The sequence below is a fragment of the Manacus candei genome, unplaced genomic scaffold (genome assembly GCF_025592945.1).
Source record: "Manacus candei isolate 608988 ecotype Guabito, Panama unplaced genomic scaffold, ASM2559294v1 h1tg000025l, whole genome shotgun sequence".
NCBI classification, from domain to species: Eukaryota; Metazoa; Chordata; class Aves; order Passeriformes; family Pipridae; genus Manacus; species Manacus candei.
The window spans coordinates 6,902,290-6,919,517 of NW_026138073.1; the positions used below are offsets into that span (position 1 = coordinate 6,902,290).

A 17,228-nucleotide genomic window follows, 5' to 3' on the forward strand; every position below is an offset into this window, starting at 1 on the left:
ATGTGCCATTACACCTTGCCCCGCGGGTGTCTTGACTTGAGTCTCCACAATCCTGAAGATTCCTGCACTGCTGAGGGCCTGCCTCCAGCCCTCCGACCCCAGAGAGTCAACTGTAGGGTTGAAGACGTGCAGCTTTACAGGTGGTGCTTTGCTTACTCCGACTTTTATATTCATCATACAAAATTAATAATTTACTGCTAACAGTTGAGGTTTCTAGGACTTCACCAGTTGTTTTGAAAAGCCAGGAGGTGATATTTTGCCCAGAAGTAGATTCTGAATTGATTTTTATTTTTATTTTAAAGCTTTTCTTTTCTGCAGCAAATATTGGCATTTCTGTTCTTTGTCCCAAAGTCAAGTGAAGAAAGTACAGAACTTTAAAATTTTCTATGGAAGTGCAAATCAAACTTCCAGAGATCTATTTTCTTTTGCCTTGCCTACAGGCTTTGAAGGTTTAAAAACCTTTTAAACCAAGGTTTGGGGGTTTGGTTTGAGGAAGGGGTAGAAGACAATGCTTAATTACATTTAGTTCTAAAGGATGTCTTAAATTTTTACAGAAAACTTTCAAATAGTAAAACAAAACAAAATAAACTCAGATAAGGAAATACTCTTTCTTTTCCCTCAGGGTGCCTGAAAACTGCACAACATAAATATAACCCTAAACAAAACTTGCTTGAATTGTCTCCTATCTGAGAAATGCAGAAGAAAACAACTGCTGAAAGAAGTGTCACACGGGGAGATTCTTCGATTACTGGTCCACTTCTTCGAGCTGCCTTAAAAAAAAAAAGAAAGGAAAACCATCAATTATGTAAGAAAACTCAGCTCTCCTCCCGGTGAGTGACAAAGTGGCTCTTCCCCCCAGGACCTGGCAGACCAGGCAGCTGCCGGTGCCGCTCTGCCCGGGCCACTTTGCGATTTTAAAGTCTCTTGGAAGGAGCCGGCCGGGAGAGGCTCCCCCCGGCCCGCCCCGTCCAGCCACAGCGATGGCTTGTCTTGGCCAAACCCCGAGACTTCGGCGTTCGTCGGGAATGAAAGAAAGTGACATGCTGGAAGGAGGGGAGTGGGGGAGAGAGGAAGGGCTGTCCCTGCTCCTGCAAGGGCGGGATCTTTTCTCCTGCTTGATCTATGGAGCCCGCCCCCTTAAATTGACTCCCGGGAGCGCCCCGTCCACCAGCCCGACGGGGGGAGAGGCGGAAAGCGAGGGAGAGCAGGCAAGGCAGGCGGGCGGGCGGGCGGCTCCCCCGTCCCGGCCCGTCGGTCCCGACCCCGGCCCGTCCGCCCCCGCGCACCATGCGCGGCCCCCGGCGCCCCGCGCCCCGCCGGCCCGCCCGCCCCTAACGCCGCCCGGCTCCGGCGCCTTCCCCCGGCAGCGCTCCGGGGGCGGGGAGGGGGGAGAGAGGGGCGAAAGGAAGGGAAAAAAAAAAAAAAAGAAGAAGAAAAAAGAGGGAAAGGGAGGAAGAAGAAGGAGGAGGAGAAGCGGAGCGCGGGGAAGGCTGCTCCTCCGAGGACAGCGCGCAGCACCATGCAGCTGGCGCCGCTGGCGCTGGCACTCACCACGCTCTTCATCGACGGCTTGAGGACGGGAGCGAGGAGGCAGAAGCTGCACCCCAGGCAAGGTAAGGGGGTGCTCGGGGAGGGGCGGGGCGCGGGTGGGGGGTGCTGGGCTGCCGCCCCCCCGGGGGGCGCGGAGCTGGGCCACCCCGCTCAGCGACATGTGCACCTCTCTCCCCTCGCAGCCCAGCTGCTGGAGAAGCTCAGCGAGTACGAGATCGTGACTCCTACCCGGGTGAATGAGTTCGGCGAGCCCTTCCCCACCGATGTCCACTTCAGGCGGCGCCGGCGGAGCACCAGCGCTGCCCCCGACGCCTGGACGGCGGCCGCCGCCGCCTCCCCCAAGGCGCACTACAGGCTGTCCGCCTTCGGGCAGCAGTTCCTCTTCAACCTGACGGCCAGCTCGGCCTTCATCGCCCCGCTCTTCACCGTCAGCCTCCTGGGAGAGCCCGCCGCCGACCAGCGGCGCCTGTACGCCGAGGCGGCCGACGCCGACGTGAAGCACTGCTTCTACCGGGGGCACGTCAATGCCCGCCCGCGGCTCACCGCCGTCATCAGCCTCTGCTCCGGGATGGTGAGACCCGCACCCCGCTCCCGCTCCCGGCCGGGCCCCGCCGGGCGCCCAGGGGCGGTGCGCCGGGGCGGAAGCGAGGAGGAGGAGGAGGAGGAGGAGCAGGGCGATGGAGGGTTGGGCAGAGCTTTGGGACCGGCCCCTTCCCCCGCCCTCGGCCGCCGCTGGCGGCACCGGCTTTCCCCGCTCGGAGATTTCTCCGACCCCGCGTTTATTATTCCGTCGGGTTCCTGGGTGAGCCCCTCCTGCTCCACCGTTTTTGGGGGAAAAACTGCCACCCAGCGGCACCCCGGGGGTCGATTCGCGACGGACCCGGGCACAGACACCCACTTGCCCCCGCAGTGCCGGAGGGGGTGACGGGGGGCTCCCCAGCAGCGCCGGCCCCGGACCACCCGGCACCACGGGGCAGGAGCATGGCTCACTGCCTGGTACCCCAGCTTGGTGCTCTTCAGTCCAGGGATGTTGGCACCGGGATGAGCAGAAGCTCCCGGAAGGGCTGACTCTTAGTCTGCCCTGGTGCCTTTCAACCCCCCGGATTGCCACTCCCAGGGGCTTCCTAGAAGCCTCTGCTGGCTCTGTCTGGTCCAGCAGCTCCTCTGGGTGCATGTGTGTACCTAGGCTAGGGCATGTGTGTGTGGCTGGGTGGGCCTCCTTCCCAGTTACTGGTCCAGCATCCCAGTCTGGGATGGTTGTAGGATGGTTTTTCCCTTGGATATCTTTTATTTGCCCACCAAATCCCTACGTTCATAGTCATGTGCAACTAGGAGTGTTGGTGTCTTCTCATAAGCAGGGATTTCAGTGGCTGGACACTGCCCTCTGGTCAGTGTGGGTTTAAAGCCTATCTTAGAGAGAAATGCTGTGTGAAACCAGCATGTGATGGGGTCATACTGGGGCCTCCAGCACATTGCAGCACCATTGCCCCTCAGGCAGGGTTGGCTTGGAAACGTCACTGACATAGGGATGGGGTCTGGCAGATGTGCCCCTCTCACACCCCCTGCCTATGACTAGTAATTATCTCTCTGTGAGCTCCAGTGGGATGACTGCAGGAAGCAGTGCAGCCCAGTGTGGGTGCAAGTGGTGTGACTGAAACTTGGAGCTGCAGCCTGTACCTTCACAGGGGTCGCTGTAGAACTGGACAGTCACACACCTCCCTTGTTAACTGCTCGCTTTGTGGGGTAGTACTGCTCTGTGGTTTGTCATCGCCCAAAGCTGACCACCTTTTCCTCTGTCTGGTCCCTTTCAGCTAGGCACATTCAAGTCTGACGATGGGGACTATTTTGTAGAGCCGCTGCTGTCACTTGAAGAACAGGAGTATGAAGAAGAACACAATAAACCACATCTTGTCTACCGACACCGGACACCTCCAACCAACTCTTCAGGGGACAGGCAGACTTGCGATACTCCAGGTACTCGTTTTGTTACTGCCCTTGATGATTTGGCACTTAAAAGTGCTGTTTGCAGCTAAAAGGCAGGAGGTTTGTGTGGGACAGAAGAGATGTGGAGTTGAGGGACCCCTCCAGAAATGGTGTTGTGTGCGCTAGGACTGGGCTCGTGATAGTAATGCTGTCCTGGAGAGATGTGGTGCGCCTGTGCTTTCTAGTAATTGGCTATAAGGAAGTTGCGGTCAGGAAAAATGTTCCGGTTTCCCTTTCATCCCTGCTGTAAGGCTGGCAAGAGATCTTTTGGGCTGTCTTGCCTTAAATATCCTATGAGCCTCTAAAACTTGTTTTCTGTTTTCTCCTGTCTAACCGTCCATGGTAATTCCTAACCACCCTAATCTTATTTGCTCCCTGTCTGATATTCTGTTCCTATTCTTTAAATAACATCCTTCTGTCTTGGTCTTGCTGTGCTCCTGGTTTTCCCTCCCCAAATCTGGCTGTTGCATGTCTTTTCTTTCTAGTGGAAATGAGAAGGTCCTAACACCAACCCTAACAGTTCTTCCCTTATTAATCACTTTTTCACGGTTCATTTTCAAAGGCTTTTTCTTTTTCCTTGTGGCCCTTCCTCCACCACCACCATCTCCATGACCTCCTCACTCCTTCTTTCTAGTCCTTGCACATATGAAAGAGCACAGGCCTTTTTATCTCCCCTTCACGGGCCTTCATGAGCAATAGCCTTGCTCCTACTGTCCCTGTTATCTGCAGTGGCCTCCTGCTGTTCTCTGCTTTGTTGACTTCCTGATGTTCACAACTAATCCTCTCCTTTGGCAGCAAATACCTAAATTTTCTCTGAAGAAGCTTATTCCTTTAGTCTCCTGTTTCACCTGCTGTTTTGCCCTCTTCCTTTGGCCTGCAGCTAGATCTTCAGGAACTTTAAAGCCTAAACAGAGTAGACCTTGACTGGGTCCCCTTGCACGGGCTGCAAGCTGCTCATATGCTGCAAAGTAGGTGGAGTTGCTCAGGGAGTGAAAGCATCACTGGAGGAGAAGCGTGGTGCCAAAATTAGGATGCATTTAGCATGCGTGACTTGTTTGGCACCCATGACCATGGATCATGGCCGTGCTGTTGAGCTGTCAGTCTGTTCAGCTTGCACTGATCATGCTAAGTCAGAAGATGCTCTGATGCTCTGTGACCAGCCAGAGCACTAGCAACACGTGTTTCTTCTAGGAGACATGTGGATACAAGTCCACATGCAAGCATGTGTGCTGGGGTACAATGGTACCTCTCACAAGGCTGTCATTGTTTGTTCTTCCAAGGGTTGCTGCTGGACTATGCCATTCTGGTTTCTCTCTTCCAGCTGTTTCTGCTCCCTTCTTTGAGATCAGATGCAGGAGACTCAGAACAGTTGGAAAGAAACACGGAATCTGGCACATTGCATCAGTAGCCCTTGGAGGAACGGAGCAGCAGATCACAGGACTCATTGAATCAAAGGTAGCTGGGAGGGCTCTGACTTTGGCTTGTGGACTTGACTGTGCTGCTGTAACAGTGTGCTGTATTTCACCCCACTGTATCATAGCTTCCATTTAGGCTATTATTCTTCTGGATCGTGATCCAGAAGAATAATACTCTCTCTGTGGTATTACCTACACGGTGTATATCTCTTCCTCCTCTTTTCCAACATGCTTTGCTCATTTGCCTTTGTTTTCTTGCTCTGCTCAGTTGCTTCATGCAGTGGAGGGAGGAGGTCTCACCTCTCAAATACAAGCTTAAAGGTTCCTGATAGGCATGAGATCTTATTTGTCCTCCCGTTTTCTTTCCCTCCATCTCTGCCTCTCCTTTTTACCACTGTCCAAGCTTTTGAAAGGGAATGATGCTATGGTCATACGTGTATGGTGAACAAGTCTTGGTCATTTTGTTTAAGGAGTGAGTTCAGGGCAGCTTGGATAATGCTGAACTTTGGTGTCCTCCCTGGGGTTATGTCTGGTGAGTGAGGGTGTCTCATTCTTTGGAGCAGCAGTGAACATGCAAAATCTAGCAGCACTCACTGTTTGGGACAGGGTACATCTCTCACTCATACCAGAGAAGAGTGGATTCATGAGAGTTTAGGATTAGTCATAGCTGTGGGACGTTGTGTGAATCCAGTCTTTTGTCAGAAGAACGTGTGAAATGGTGTGTTTGCACCACAGGTTTTTGGCAGGGGTGGAAATTCGCTTGAAGAGGAAATTCATGCGCGGGAAATCTGAGGTACCCACCCTGCAGTGAGCAAGGGAGCCCACATTGCCGGGCAGTGGTACTATTAAAAATTACTTTCTGATAGTCTTCTTCCTGCTTCCTGGAAATGATTAATAAGCAACATGCTGGTGTGCCCTTGCCATGATGATGTAATTCTAGACTTCCTTGCAGTATTCCAGGAAACTTTCCCTTGTGAATTCATTGACAGATTGAGTAAAAGCTTTCATTTCCAGCAGTCTCCCTGGTCTTACTTTTAGTTTTCAGCGTCCTCAGGTCAGCTTAGAAAAACAGGTATTTGCTTTTGTTACATTTTAATTAGCAGTTTCTGATAACAGCTTTAGGTCCTCTGACATACAAGATACTCTGCAGATGTTCTGAAAAAAGATCCTTTTCCTCTGAACACTGATGGATATCGAATGCAAACTGTGCTCTGCAGATGAACTTTCATAGCACAGCACTGAGGTCTCTGGCAATGCACTTCAGCCGTCTGGCGTATAGCTCAGCCACCGCAATAAAAACTTTTGACAAAGTTTTCCTTGGGGTAACAGGTTAATGTAGTTTCAGTCATAGGAAATGGTGCAATTTCTTCTCCTTCCCTTCTTTTAGTTAGTGCTGTGAATCAATTTGTCATCTGGCCGAGGATCTGGCAGAGTGATTAGTTGTGTTGCACTGAATAGCCCTGACGGGATGAAGGCTTGGCCGGGCTGACAGTGTGATGTCACTAGGTGCAGCACCGCTACCACCCATCGCTTCACGATAGCAGGCTCTTCCGATCCCAGTTATTAAATATCCGCCTTTTTGAGGTGGAGGAGGAAGAGAAAAGAAATTGCGATCCTAAAAAAAGAAAAAAAAGGAAGTGGCTCATTGCGAAGCCGGAGCACGGAGCTTTCCTGCGCCCCGCAGAGGAACAGTCTGACTCCAGTGATAAAAGACGCGGAGCTGCATCCTGTGGTGCGAAGGGAGCCGTGTCCGCGTGCCGGCCGCCTTCAGGGGGCTGGTAGCAGCTCTCCATGCCCCCCATCCAGTATGACACTCTGCCAGGAGCAGGCCAGTTAGCCCTACCCACTGGTTTCCACGTGAAACCCTGAAGGTTTGGTCTTGCAGAGAGATGTCCAGCTCCAGGTGCCAACAGAACACTGCCTCTGGTCATCACCTGAGTAAACTACTTCAGGCCATCTCTTGTTCTGTATCTTGTGTCTTTCTGCTACTTCTCCTTTCTCTCATTTTCTTTGTTTTCTGTTGTTGATGTATTTGTATATGTGTTTTTGTTGTTGGCTTCTCTGGAGCTCTTCTCTTCCAGTTTTGCTGGGTTTTATCATAGCTTTAGCCTTTTACTGAATGTTACCCAATCATTCTGCCTGTCAGCCACCCCTTGTTCTGAGACAGACATGGCCTTCACATCCACTGAGACACAATTCCCCTGTGTCCATGAGTATAATTGTGAGAACTGGGCTTTTTTGTTGCCCCACTTCTGCTGCCTGCACAGCTATTGCTCCAATCTTTGCAAATTCCTTGCAGCATTTTCTGTGACCCTGGTGCAGAACTCACGAATGAACGTTATTGGGCAGCTCCTTCTTTGTACCAACTGCCTTCATTTTGCTGATCTGCACTTCCCATTTCCTTCCCAGCTTCCTTAGTTAAATACCTCCCTGTTCTTTCCTCATTTTTCGTAATTCTTTTATATTCAAGACTCACTTGGGTCTGAGATGAATAAACCAAGGACTAAATGTATAGTGGGTGCCTGCTGCTCCCATGACTTGCTGCTGGCCAGCTGTATCTGTCCCGAGGCTGGCATTAGATGTGGACTCTGGGGCTGCGTGTGAGGATCTTGAACAAAGTCCTTGTTCCTTAATGAGAGCGTTTAAAGCAGGAATATCCACCATGGGCAAAACTCCTCAGGCAGAAGCAGCAATAACACTGATGGTGCCAAACTAGTAGGAAGATGATTAGAGCTGTTTCTGTTTCTGGAGGGGAGCCAAGGGGCTGTAGCCAGCAAAGAGGCCTTGCAGCAATATGTGCTGAGGTGGTGAGGTTTTAGAAATGGGCTCATTTGAGTGCAGGACAGAGCAGGTCTTACCTGCGCTGCGCTGGCTGTGCCCCCACCGCTGCTGGCAGAGGTGGGAAAGCCCAGTGACTCAACTGCTGAGGCTGCTCTCCAAAAACCACCCAGTACTACCAGCACAGATGGCTGCAAGGCACAGGCTCCAGGCTTAGCACATCCCAATACCTGACAGAAACAGATGCAAAAGGGTCTCAGATTTGCAGCTGGGCATTCAGTTGCGGTGTTAAAGTAGTTCAGCTACTGGAGAGGCAGTACATGTGTGGCGAGGCACAGAAGATCCGCAAAGGGAAGCCCCACGTACCCATCCAGGTGAGAAGGAGAGAAGCTCTGTGTCTCAGTCATGCTGAGAAGGGTTCCTAAGAGGCATTAGAGAAACCAGCAGTGTGAACCAAGTCTTGCTATTGAGCTGGCATAATCATACTGTACTATACTGCTCATAGCTATGTAGCTGTGCTTTCTGACCTTAATATTTTTACATATTGCAAACACAAGTTCCAGGCTTGACATGTGGGACTGACTTCAGCAGCAGGTGCTCCTAGACATGGACCAGTGGCATAATCAGTAATATGTCACCGATTTTTCAGTTGCATTAATGAGTAATTTGTAATAGATTACACTTTCGTAGTAACTTTTAACAACCTTTCCCACTGAACACTGGGACACTGGGAAACCATCAGAACAGAGGATTGCTGTCCTGTGTCTTGAGCAACCAAATGGCTGGTGCTGCCAGCTCAATGACTGTGATCCTGTTTCTGCTTGATAATTAGCACCAACCCGCTCAGCTCATACAGATGGTTGTCATCTCTCTCCTAATGCCACCCAGCTGCATGGGAAGTTACTGGTGAACCCATGGCACAAGCAGGAGATGGTCCTGTCACTGTGTTCCCATGTGCTTGGGAAGGAGTGGCCAGGTTGAGGTTGCCGGGATATGGGTTTGTTAAGAGTGTTATCAGGAGACCCGGGGGAGGATGTGTTGGAGATCTGGCACCGTGGTTGAAGCCTCTCCATGAAGCATGGCCTTTCATTGGTGCAGGAAGGGGATGAGCTCTTGCCGTGGGTCAAGGTGTGTACTCAGTGTTAGAATTGGCAATGGAGCAGAATGGGGCCAGGGGTGGAAAATTTCCTACTCCTTCTACAGACCCTTTATGTTTATTTTATAGCAGTTTTGAGGCAAAAACTTTGAATTCCCTTTCCACAGGATTCAGTATTTGTATTCTTGTGAGTGGTCCATGGTGAAATCACAGATCCTTTGCAGCCTGGCTGTTGGTCTAGAGCCCTTTTGTATTTTTGCTGTTTCTTTTGGACTGTTTGTCTTGGTTCCAACTGTGTCCCTTTTTTTTGTTTTCAACTCCTTCATCCAGCAGAATTTCACATTCTAGGTGTCTGGTTTCCAGGCAGGTCTTCAGGCAAATTCTGTACTGCTGGGTGTCACGTAACCTCAGGGTTACAGAATGTTTGCAGGGAGGTTTTCCTAAGCCTTTGCTTCCAGGTTGAGCAATCCTTGAGCTCTTTCAAAAGTCTGTTTAAGCTGTCAGCTTTGCTTTTGGCCTCCGGGTAAAACACTGACTTCGTTCTTTCCCTCAGAAGAGTTTCTCATCTTAAGGAAGTGAATTGTAATTTTTAGTCAGATACTAATTATTTCAGGTTTCCTTCCCTCCCAAAAACAGCAAAGGAGAGAGTTATGTCACAAGTCCCATATGCCAATGTAATTAATTCTATTTCTGGCATCCTATTGAGGTAAAAGCACAGTAAGAGCCAACTAGTACTTGATCAAATGGGCCTGGGATGTCAAGCACAAGCTTTTCCCATGCTGAGCTGGGGAAGGGATCAGTCTGTAATGTTTGTGGTATATTGTGATGTTGGCAAGTGAAATAAGGTAATAGACCGACTTCAGTTAAAAAAATTGATCGCAGTCAAGGACACAGCTCCCATAACTGGTTTTGGTTTAAAATTCCTTATTGAAAATGTATTAAGCATCCATCTGGCACCCTAAAGGAGTAAGACTAAAATTGTGACCAAACAAATTATTATTGAGTGGTTATTGTTTTGCAAGTTAAACGTGGTAACTGAACAGAGTTATATTATTCTCCTGGAATCAAAATGGATATACTTGCAGTTTTGTGTCTACTTTTACCTCATCTGTGTGGACATCCACTGAAGAAGGGCAGGTGGAAGAAGCAGGGAGGAATCACTGATGCTTTCTGCCTGTTCCCTTTAGCATATACTACTGAAAATAGACTGACTGTTCTGTGACTTCTTTTCCCACGTGCCTGTGTTGTCATTGCCAGCATTCCTGTGGCCAGTTGCTGGGCAATTTCTTTCCTTCTAATGGGATATTTTTTCTTACCTTTTACTGAGTGACAGTACAACATTGTGGTGATCTCAGTGTTGTTCTTGTTGGCATGGTACCTCATAGGTATCACTAGACACAAGTGGGGTTAACATGTTGGTGGACTTGTGACTGTTATGTGTTGAAAGTTGCCTTTTAAGAGCAAGCAAGTGTGGGAGTTTGGGTGCTCAGGCGCCTTGCAAGGCAGAAATAGGGCTCAGCAAGTGTCACCTCTAGAGATCTGCAGACAAATAGGTCCCATTAGCCCAGGCAGTGCCAAAGGCAGCAGCTCTGGCTGTTTTCCTGATGTGCTGAAAAGCCACCAGAGTAGATCAGTGTGCCTGTATTCATACCAGTTTGACCCACAGCCTGGCTCAGACATGTCTGCTCACAGGTAAAAACATTGGGATGTACTTTAGAAAACAGTCCCTTGCGAGGTCAGGGTGAATTTCAAGGTCATTTTGGCGTGTGGTTTTTTAGCCATTTTACAAAACTGTTGGGTTTTTTTCATTTTTTTCCTAAACCAGTAAATTATGGAACTGGTTTGCAGTAATTTTCAGCACTGTATGTTGTACCAATTCAGTGGTGAGGCGCACTTATTTAATTATCTTGCCTATAAGATGATTTGAATCATTTTCTGCCACATGCTCAGCTCATCTGTTAGTATTTCCTTTCTTAAAGGCACAATTTATTGTTTTGTTCATTAATCTAGTTTCTGTCTACTGTGCAAAATTGATAGCTTTCACGTACAACTTTTTACCTTAGGCAGAAAAAAGGTCTTTTAGGCTGGAATGCATTCTGATATTCATCATCAGGAAAGGAAGTGTCTAGAGTATGTGTGGCCTTTGGTGTTTGCATGGCACAAACCAGAGAATATTTTATTACTGAGAAAAGTTGACTGGTGCAAACTGCAAGTTCGTGGTTCTCAAGTGTTCTGGTTCAAGTAAGCAGAAATGCAGGGTCACCCTGAGAGACATCAGGGTTCAGCATCACCTTGAGCTTTGGCACCTCCAAGGCTGAGGTGTCTATAGCCAAAGCCACCAGAGGTTGCAGTGGGTGAATAGGGGTGGAACTGTTGATTTTTCCATCAGTGATGGTTCGTGCCAGTCTGAACTGCTCATAGCTATGTAGCCGTGCTTTCTGGCCTTAATATTTTTATATATTGCAAACACAAATTCCAGGCTTGACATGTAGGACTGACTTCAGCAGCAGGTGCTCCTAGACATGGACCTGTCTGAGAACCTGAACATTGCTCCATCTGGACACTTAGGAAACCACTTACTGAAGAGTATGTGCAAAGTTCAAAGTGGAGTAAGGGTGAGAAAGTTAACAAGCAGGAGTGCCTGGTTCATGAGGGCTTATGATTCATCCATGCAAGTATTTCTCTTGGTAGCAAAGGAGAGATCTTCTTAGAAGCCCAAGATTTTGATCCTCCTGTAACAGTTTGGGAGGGAACTCTTCTGAGACCAGACTGTTTCCTAATTCAAAGGAAAGTATGAACAACATGGGGAAATCACAGCTTCCCTCCTTTGTATTGCTCTAAGAGTGGCACTTGTGAAAGTGCAGATATTTTACTGCATTGCCATTATTCCAACCATGAAAGCTTGATCTGTGCAGTTTTATGCAGTTCTTGCTGACAAAGGTTGAAACCCTAGTTGGTCTCTGTTAAGTGGGTTCAGGTTAATTAAAAGTTGAACACTTTCTGGTTTGCAGATTAGAGAAATTGAGCAAACTTTCATTTACACCCTTAGTGCAGAATATCTTTCTCTCTGGATCCCAGCTGGCCTGGATCCTTCATTTCCCTTCTGATGTAGGCCATTATCTCATCTCTGTCAATAAAATCTGTTTTCCCTTTCCATCTATAGCAGCAGCTCTGATTGCACAGTCAAGGAGCTATCCAGAGGGAAGGCAGGATTAGTCCTGCTCATAGAACTGGTCATATCAGTGTGGTACAGAGTAAGGGAACAGCTGGTCCCCTGTTATTGTTTCCATCCCTGGCTGTTGTCTGTGAAGCTGCTGTCGGAGAAGGTGTGTTCAGCTCTGGCTTATACTTGCTACAACAGCACCCCCACAGTAACAGAGGTGAGAATTTGGCCTCATGCAAATCCATCTGAGATATATCTGGAGATATATTGAAAGGTAGATAGAGATATAAAACATACTGATAGAGAACTAAAACAGAGCCAGGGCTAGAAGAATCCTTTGGTCCAGCTTAGGACCTGTTTGTGTCCTAAAGAGGAGCCAGCTTCCATCCTTTTTCCTGGCAGGAAGAGCCTAAAAATCTGGCTTGATTTCAGCCAGTCTGATCTCTGCATGAAGGAAAATCCATTTTGCCTCTCCCCTCTGTTTTCCAAATGATGGCAGTCACTTAGACAGCTGCTTTTGTACCAGCTAGAGGCAGTAAATTCCAGCCAGCCACTGTAGCTGGAACTTGTACCGATGCATTTGGGCAGGGTTTGCTGCTGGGGCTCCTGCCCAAGTCAAGGGAGATGGGTCACATGCTGACTGATTGCCCTGAGGGAGCTCAGCTGAATTTTGATCTGCTTTATGGGGGTGTGCAATAAATAATTAGCTTCCAAATGATAGTTTTCTCATCTGCCCAGCTGGATCAGAGCAGGTCTAGGAGTGTTGTGGGCCAACCACTGAGCGGCAAACTTTGTTAGAAATCCTAGGTCGCACATTCAGAAAAGTTATTGTCATGAGTTGGTTTGAAAGGATCACACTCCTTTTCTAGCAGGGAGACGATGTTAATGTTTTTAGCTCAAGGAATAGATTTCTTTTGCCCCTCTCTTGCTTACTCTCTCTCTCTCTTTTACATTTTTTTTTTCCCCTGCTATGTGCAACTCTTATGAACTTGGAGCTGAACTGGAATTGCTTGAATTGTTACATGTCTTATTTAATTGAGCAAATTGCTTTCTATTCCAAGGACAAGTTAACGTAGAAATGGAAAGGATTAGAACTGTTGGGTTAAGGTATTGTTCCTTCTTTAAATCTTTGATGTTAATGTAACAATAGTTACTATTTCAAAAGCGGTTCCTGACTCTGCCCTGTCACCCTTTCATGCAGGCAAAGTACTCAGGTAGGGCCAGAGTCTTCCCTGCCCTCTTTCTTGTGATAGATCCAAAGTACATTAACCAGCAGGAATCATCCATAAATCAGCTGAATGAGTTCTGGGCTGAGGCTTCTTGCACAAGCAAAAATAAATAGCAGGAGTGGGAAGATGCCATCGGGAGGGAATATCCCTGTCACAGAATTTGGTCTCTATTTTAAGTCCCACATTACAAAGGAGAAACCAAGCAGAAAAAGAATTAAGATACACATACAGGTCTTTTAAAAACAGTGGAAATAGCGTAGGTTGTCTTAGTAAAGCATGCAGTAAAATGGACATTATGCCAGCAGCCTTTATCCACCTCTCAAATGAATGTGAACTGTTGAATCAGTGCATGGGCTCCTCTGATACTTGAATTATTGATCTGTAGTTTGCATAGTTTAAAGGGTTTGTCTACTCACTGGGGTTTGATTTTTCTGCAAATTAAAAAAAATGTTTTGTTGCTTAAACCCATCCAATTACTGCCATGTGTAGGTAGATGTTTTTCAGGTCATTGCAGGAATTGAGAGCCTGCCAAGCAAACCATTTTTCTTCTTGATTTCTGTTAATATGTTAACACAATAGGAAAAAAAAGGAAAACAAGTTGGAAAAAACATTACACCCTTTTTTTTTGGTGGTGTGTGTGGCAGTAGGAAGCTGTAGCTGTAAAATTGCAGTTGTCTTGTGTAATGTGAGAGATTTTCACTTCTGTCTGATCAAAGAAAGGGCAGCACATTGCACCATTCAGTCAGAGCACTGCTGTTGTGACCATCGTAGTGGAGCGGGATATCACCAGCATCAGGTACACAGAGTACTGGCAGTGCCTGTGTGCAGCTTCCATTAATGTGGGGGTTTTATGGATGGGCTGAGAGCAGTGCACAGCCATTAGCATTCAGGTTTTTACAGGTGAATGTGCACCGTCTCTGAGTGTAGTTATATGCAAGAAAGATGGGTGAAGATAACATCTCACTACTATCAAAGTCCGGGAGTGGCTTCGTGAGCAGTGCTTCCACATCACTGGTGCCTGGTTTTCCAGTAACCAGGCTGGCAAACACACAGTACATGACCTGTCCAAATAACATGCTCCAAGCGCTGGAGTGGCATCATGCCTGGAAAAAAGTACGATGTTTTTGAAGGGATGATTTATCTGATTTGTGTGCTGGATGGGGGAAGAACACTGATACTGTACCGACACTTGGCAGCATTAGGTTAATGATTGGACTTGATGATCTTAAGGGTCTTTTCCAGCCTAAATGACTCTGTGACACTGTGCCAGATCTCTACAACAAAAAGGAAGGTAGTTTTTGCTCTGTGCTGGGCATACCTGGCTGTGTTGGGCTCTGATTCTCCTGCTTGGTGGGTCAGGTCAGGGCTCTTGGAACCAGACATTGCATCTCATGTGGGTCTCTCTGGGTTATGGGTGGATTTGTTGGGGTTTTTTTGTGTGCGATACCAGCTGCAGGTTTTCATTGCAAGCCCAGTGAATATCAGTTAATTTCTTTTATACACCTCCTGTGTAATAGGTGTCTGCAAAGAATCCTTTGTGTTTCCCTCTTCTTTTGCCATCTAACCTCCCTCTGCTAGGCAGGCCAGAGAAGAAGGCACCTGAGCCTCATTGTCCCGTCTGGGGCTCTGTGGAGCCATGGTAGAGGATGGTACAGAGCTCTGGCTTCACACCACAGTCCTCAGAGCCTCGCTGAGCACCTCCTCATCCTTAACACACTTTTCCTTGAGCACCTGCTCCTTTTTGAAGTTAGTTATTTAAAGGGGAAAATCAAGTGGCTGGCTGAGGGTGCAGAGACGAGGGGAACTGGCTGAAGGACTGAGGTTAGCGCTTTCTCCTCAGTCTGGTCCTCTTCTCACCTTTAAGTTATTTGTATGCATAGTTGGCTTCTCACACTGATTGGCACTGAATGAGTCAGGATAATGTCATGGTTGCCCACGAAGCTGTGCCAGCATGAGAGCACAACCTTGCCAACACAAGGGCATTGATTAGAGCAGAGGAACTAGGGCAATCCAATTATAACCACAAATGCCATTGGCTTTCTTGAATTCTTACTCAAATAACTGTGGACTCTCTGCTGTATTAAGGTGGTCTGGACTATATCAAGAAAGAAGAATTTATAGGACTTTGGTAGTTCACAGTAAACAGGATTTAGTTCTTAAATACTCTGTTGCCTATTTACACGTAGGGCAAAAGGATAGTTTTTTTCACATAGGTAGAAGCTGGCTGATCTCCTTTGCCTGCCGAGATATTAGAGAATGTATGTCTTTTTGGAAATTATTACAACTATTCCTAAAAGGAAACTACCCAGGAAAAATAACTAAGAAGTTTCCTATCATTTCAATCTTGTTTGAGCATTGAATATTCCTTTGTTCCCTAATATTATGCTTCCTCTAACCTACTCAGTGGGTCAGATACGGAAATCTGATATTTTTCACCACCGTGAAGAAATTAAACTAAAGCTACAAAGAGCGTGAGGGTTATAGCCTGGAGTTGTAGATGAGTAGTTCAGATCTGGCTTTATAGTAAATGCAGAAACGAACAGTCTCTCATGGATGAATCACATTCAATTAGCTACTTCCTATGATGAACTGATTAAAAATTAAGTGGCATCAAATAAGACTGATTTTGCTCTTACATTTAAATAATGCTATAATTACATACTAATCAGATGGTAAATCTTAATTGTACATGTTCCATATGTTTTATTTGCCTGTTCTCCCTCTTCACTTTGTCGTCTTTGTATCAGCATGGAGTATATTTTCAGGCTGCTTTTATGTTTGGCCTAATTGAATATCAAAAGCAGTATATGTGAAACTTCCTGAATTCTATTCTTTTGCCAGTGGCAGCTGTGCTATTAGATGACCTTTACCATTCCTGTAGCACAGAATAATAAAGGGAGGGGGGGAACTGAAGCCCAGCCGTGTTATTGTTAGAGACAGAAATAAATCATATATAATTGCTTCACTATGAAGGCCAAATCCTGCCGTCCTTCATGCCTGAGTTAGAAATACAGGATTTGGACCTTTGTTTCCTGTGGTTTCCTGGCCACCTTGGACGTGCCCAGAATCCTCACACGGCCGCTGTGGTGGCTAATTACCATCACCAGGCTCCATCCCTCCTGCACGGGCAAGGAGACAGTTCTGCTGCAGGGAAGCCTTGACAGGAATGTCCACCTCTAAGTGCCAGTGGCTTCCCCAGGATGACTCTGAAATTTAAGCCTTGGATGTTGGATTACATGGTGAGCTTCCACAGAATGCTTCTCTTTCAGTTAGCTGCTAACTCTTTGTTGAAGTAATAATAGGTATTTTGACATAACGTACATGTGGTATTTTATTCACTCCAGAACGTACTTTGTTTTTATCTGTGTTTTAACCATAGATCATGAGCACAGTCACAAAAAGAACAAGCGGAAACACTGGAGAAGACAGTGGGCAGAAAGCAGCATATTATCTGACGTGGAGATGTTGAAACACAGCCTGGAAGTGAATTCTTTTTCTGGCGATAGCAACAAGACTGGGACCGTCGGTGAAAAGAAGAGCCACAAGAGAACGAAGCGGTTCCTCTCCTACCCGCGGTTTGTGGAGGTGATGGTGGTGGCTGACAGCAGGATGGTCGCCTACCATGGAGCCAACCTGCAGCACTACGTCTTAACACTGATGTCAATAGTGAGTATTCAACCAGGGGGAGCAGATCCACCCACAAATCGTTCTCCAGTGGTCACAGAGCCCCTTTCTGCTGCATTCGTGTGCAACGCCATTAGTTTGCCTTGGCTAGGCATGGAGATAATGCTGGGATTACAGTAAAAATTGGTAAAATTTGGCTGGGAAATATTGGTTGGAGTCTTCTTTCCCAGACCCATCATGTTTCTTAATCCTTCCCACACCTCTCCCATCTTTCTGAATGCCAGGCAGCATGAGAAATATCACTGGCCCTTTAGTCCACATAGTGTACTCTTCTTTTTATTTAAATTCATGTGAAAAAGCTGAATTTAAAAAGATTCTTTGGGCACTGT

The 17,228-nt window shown here is 47.3% G+C and overlaps 1 protein-coding gene and 1 long non-coding RNA gene across 6 annotated transcripts in view; one reads left to right on the forward strand and one right to left on the reverse strand.

Annotated features, from left to right (window-relative positions):
* Nucleotides 1-267: 267 nt before the first annotated feature.
* On the reverse strand, nt 268-1,798 carry LOC127471663 (uncharacterized). The gene is made up of 2 exons (XR_007904723.1): nt 1,552-1,798; nt 268-770 (listed from the first exon to the last, which is right to left on the reverse strand). It is a non-coding gene; the product is annotated as an uncharacterized LOC127471663 (long non-coding RNA).
* Nucleotides 1,014-17,228, forward strand: part of ADAMTS9 (ADAM metallopeptidase with thrombospondin type 1 motif 9) — an 83,511-nt gene continuing 67,296 nt past the window's right edge. For 4 of the 5 annotated variants that reach the window (XR_007904718.1, XM_051788735.1, XM_051788736.1 and 1 more), the window contains exons 1-4: nt 1,014-1,613; nt 1,734-2,122; nt 3,363-3,525; nt 16,595-16,881. Coding sequence is in view for 4 of the 5 variants with exons in the window: in XM_051788735.1 (XP_051644695.1) it covers nt 1,520-1,613; nt 1,734-2,122; nt 3,363-3,525; nt 16,595-16,881 (933 nt within the window). In the remaining variant the exon portion in view is untranslated. Of the gene's footprint in view, nt 1,614-1,733; nt 2,123-3,362; nt 3,526-4,864; nt 4,990-16,594; nt 16,882-17,228 lie in introns of those variants that run through there. The other variant, XM_051788739.1, reaches the window with a different exon arrangement.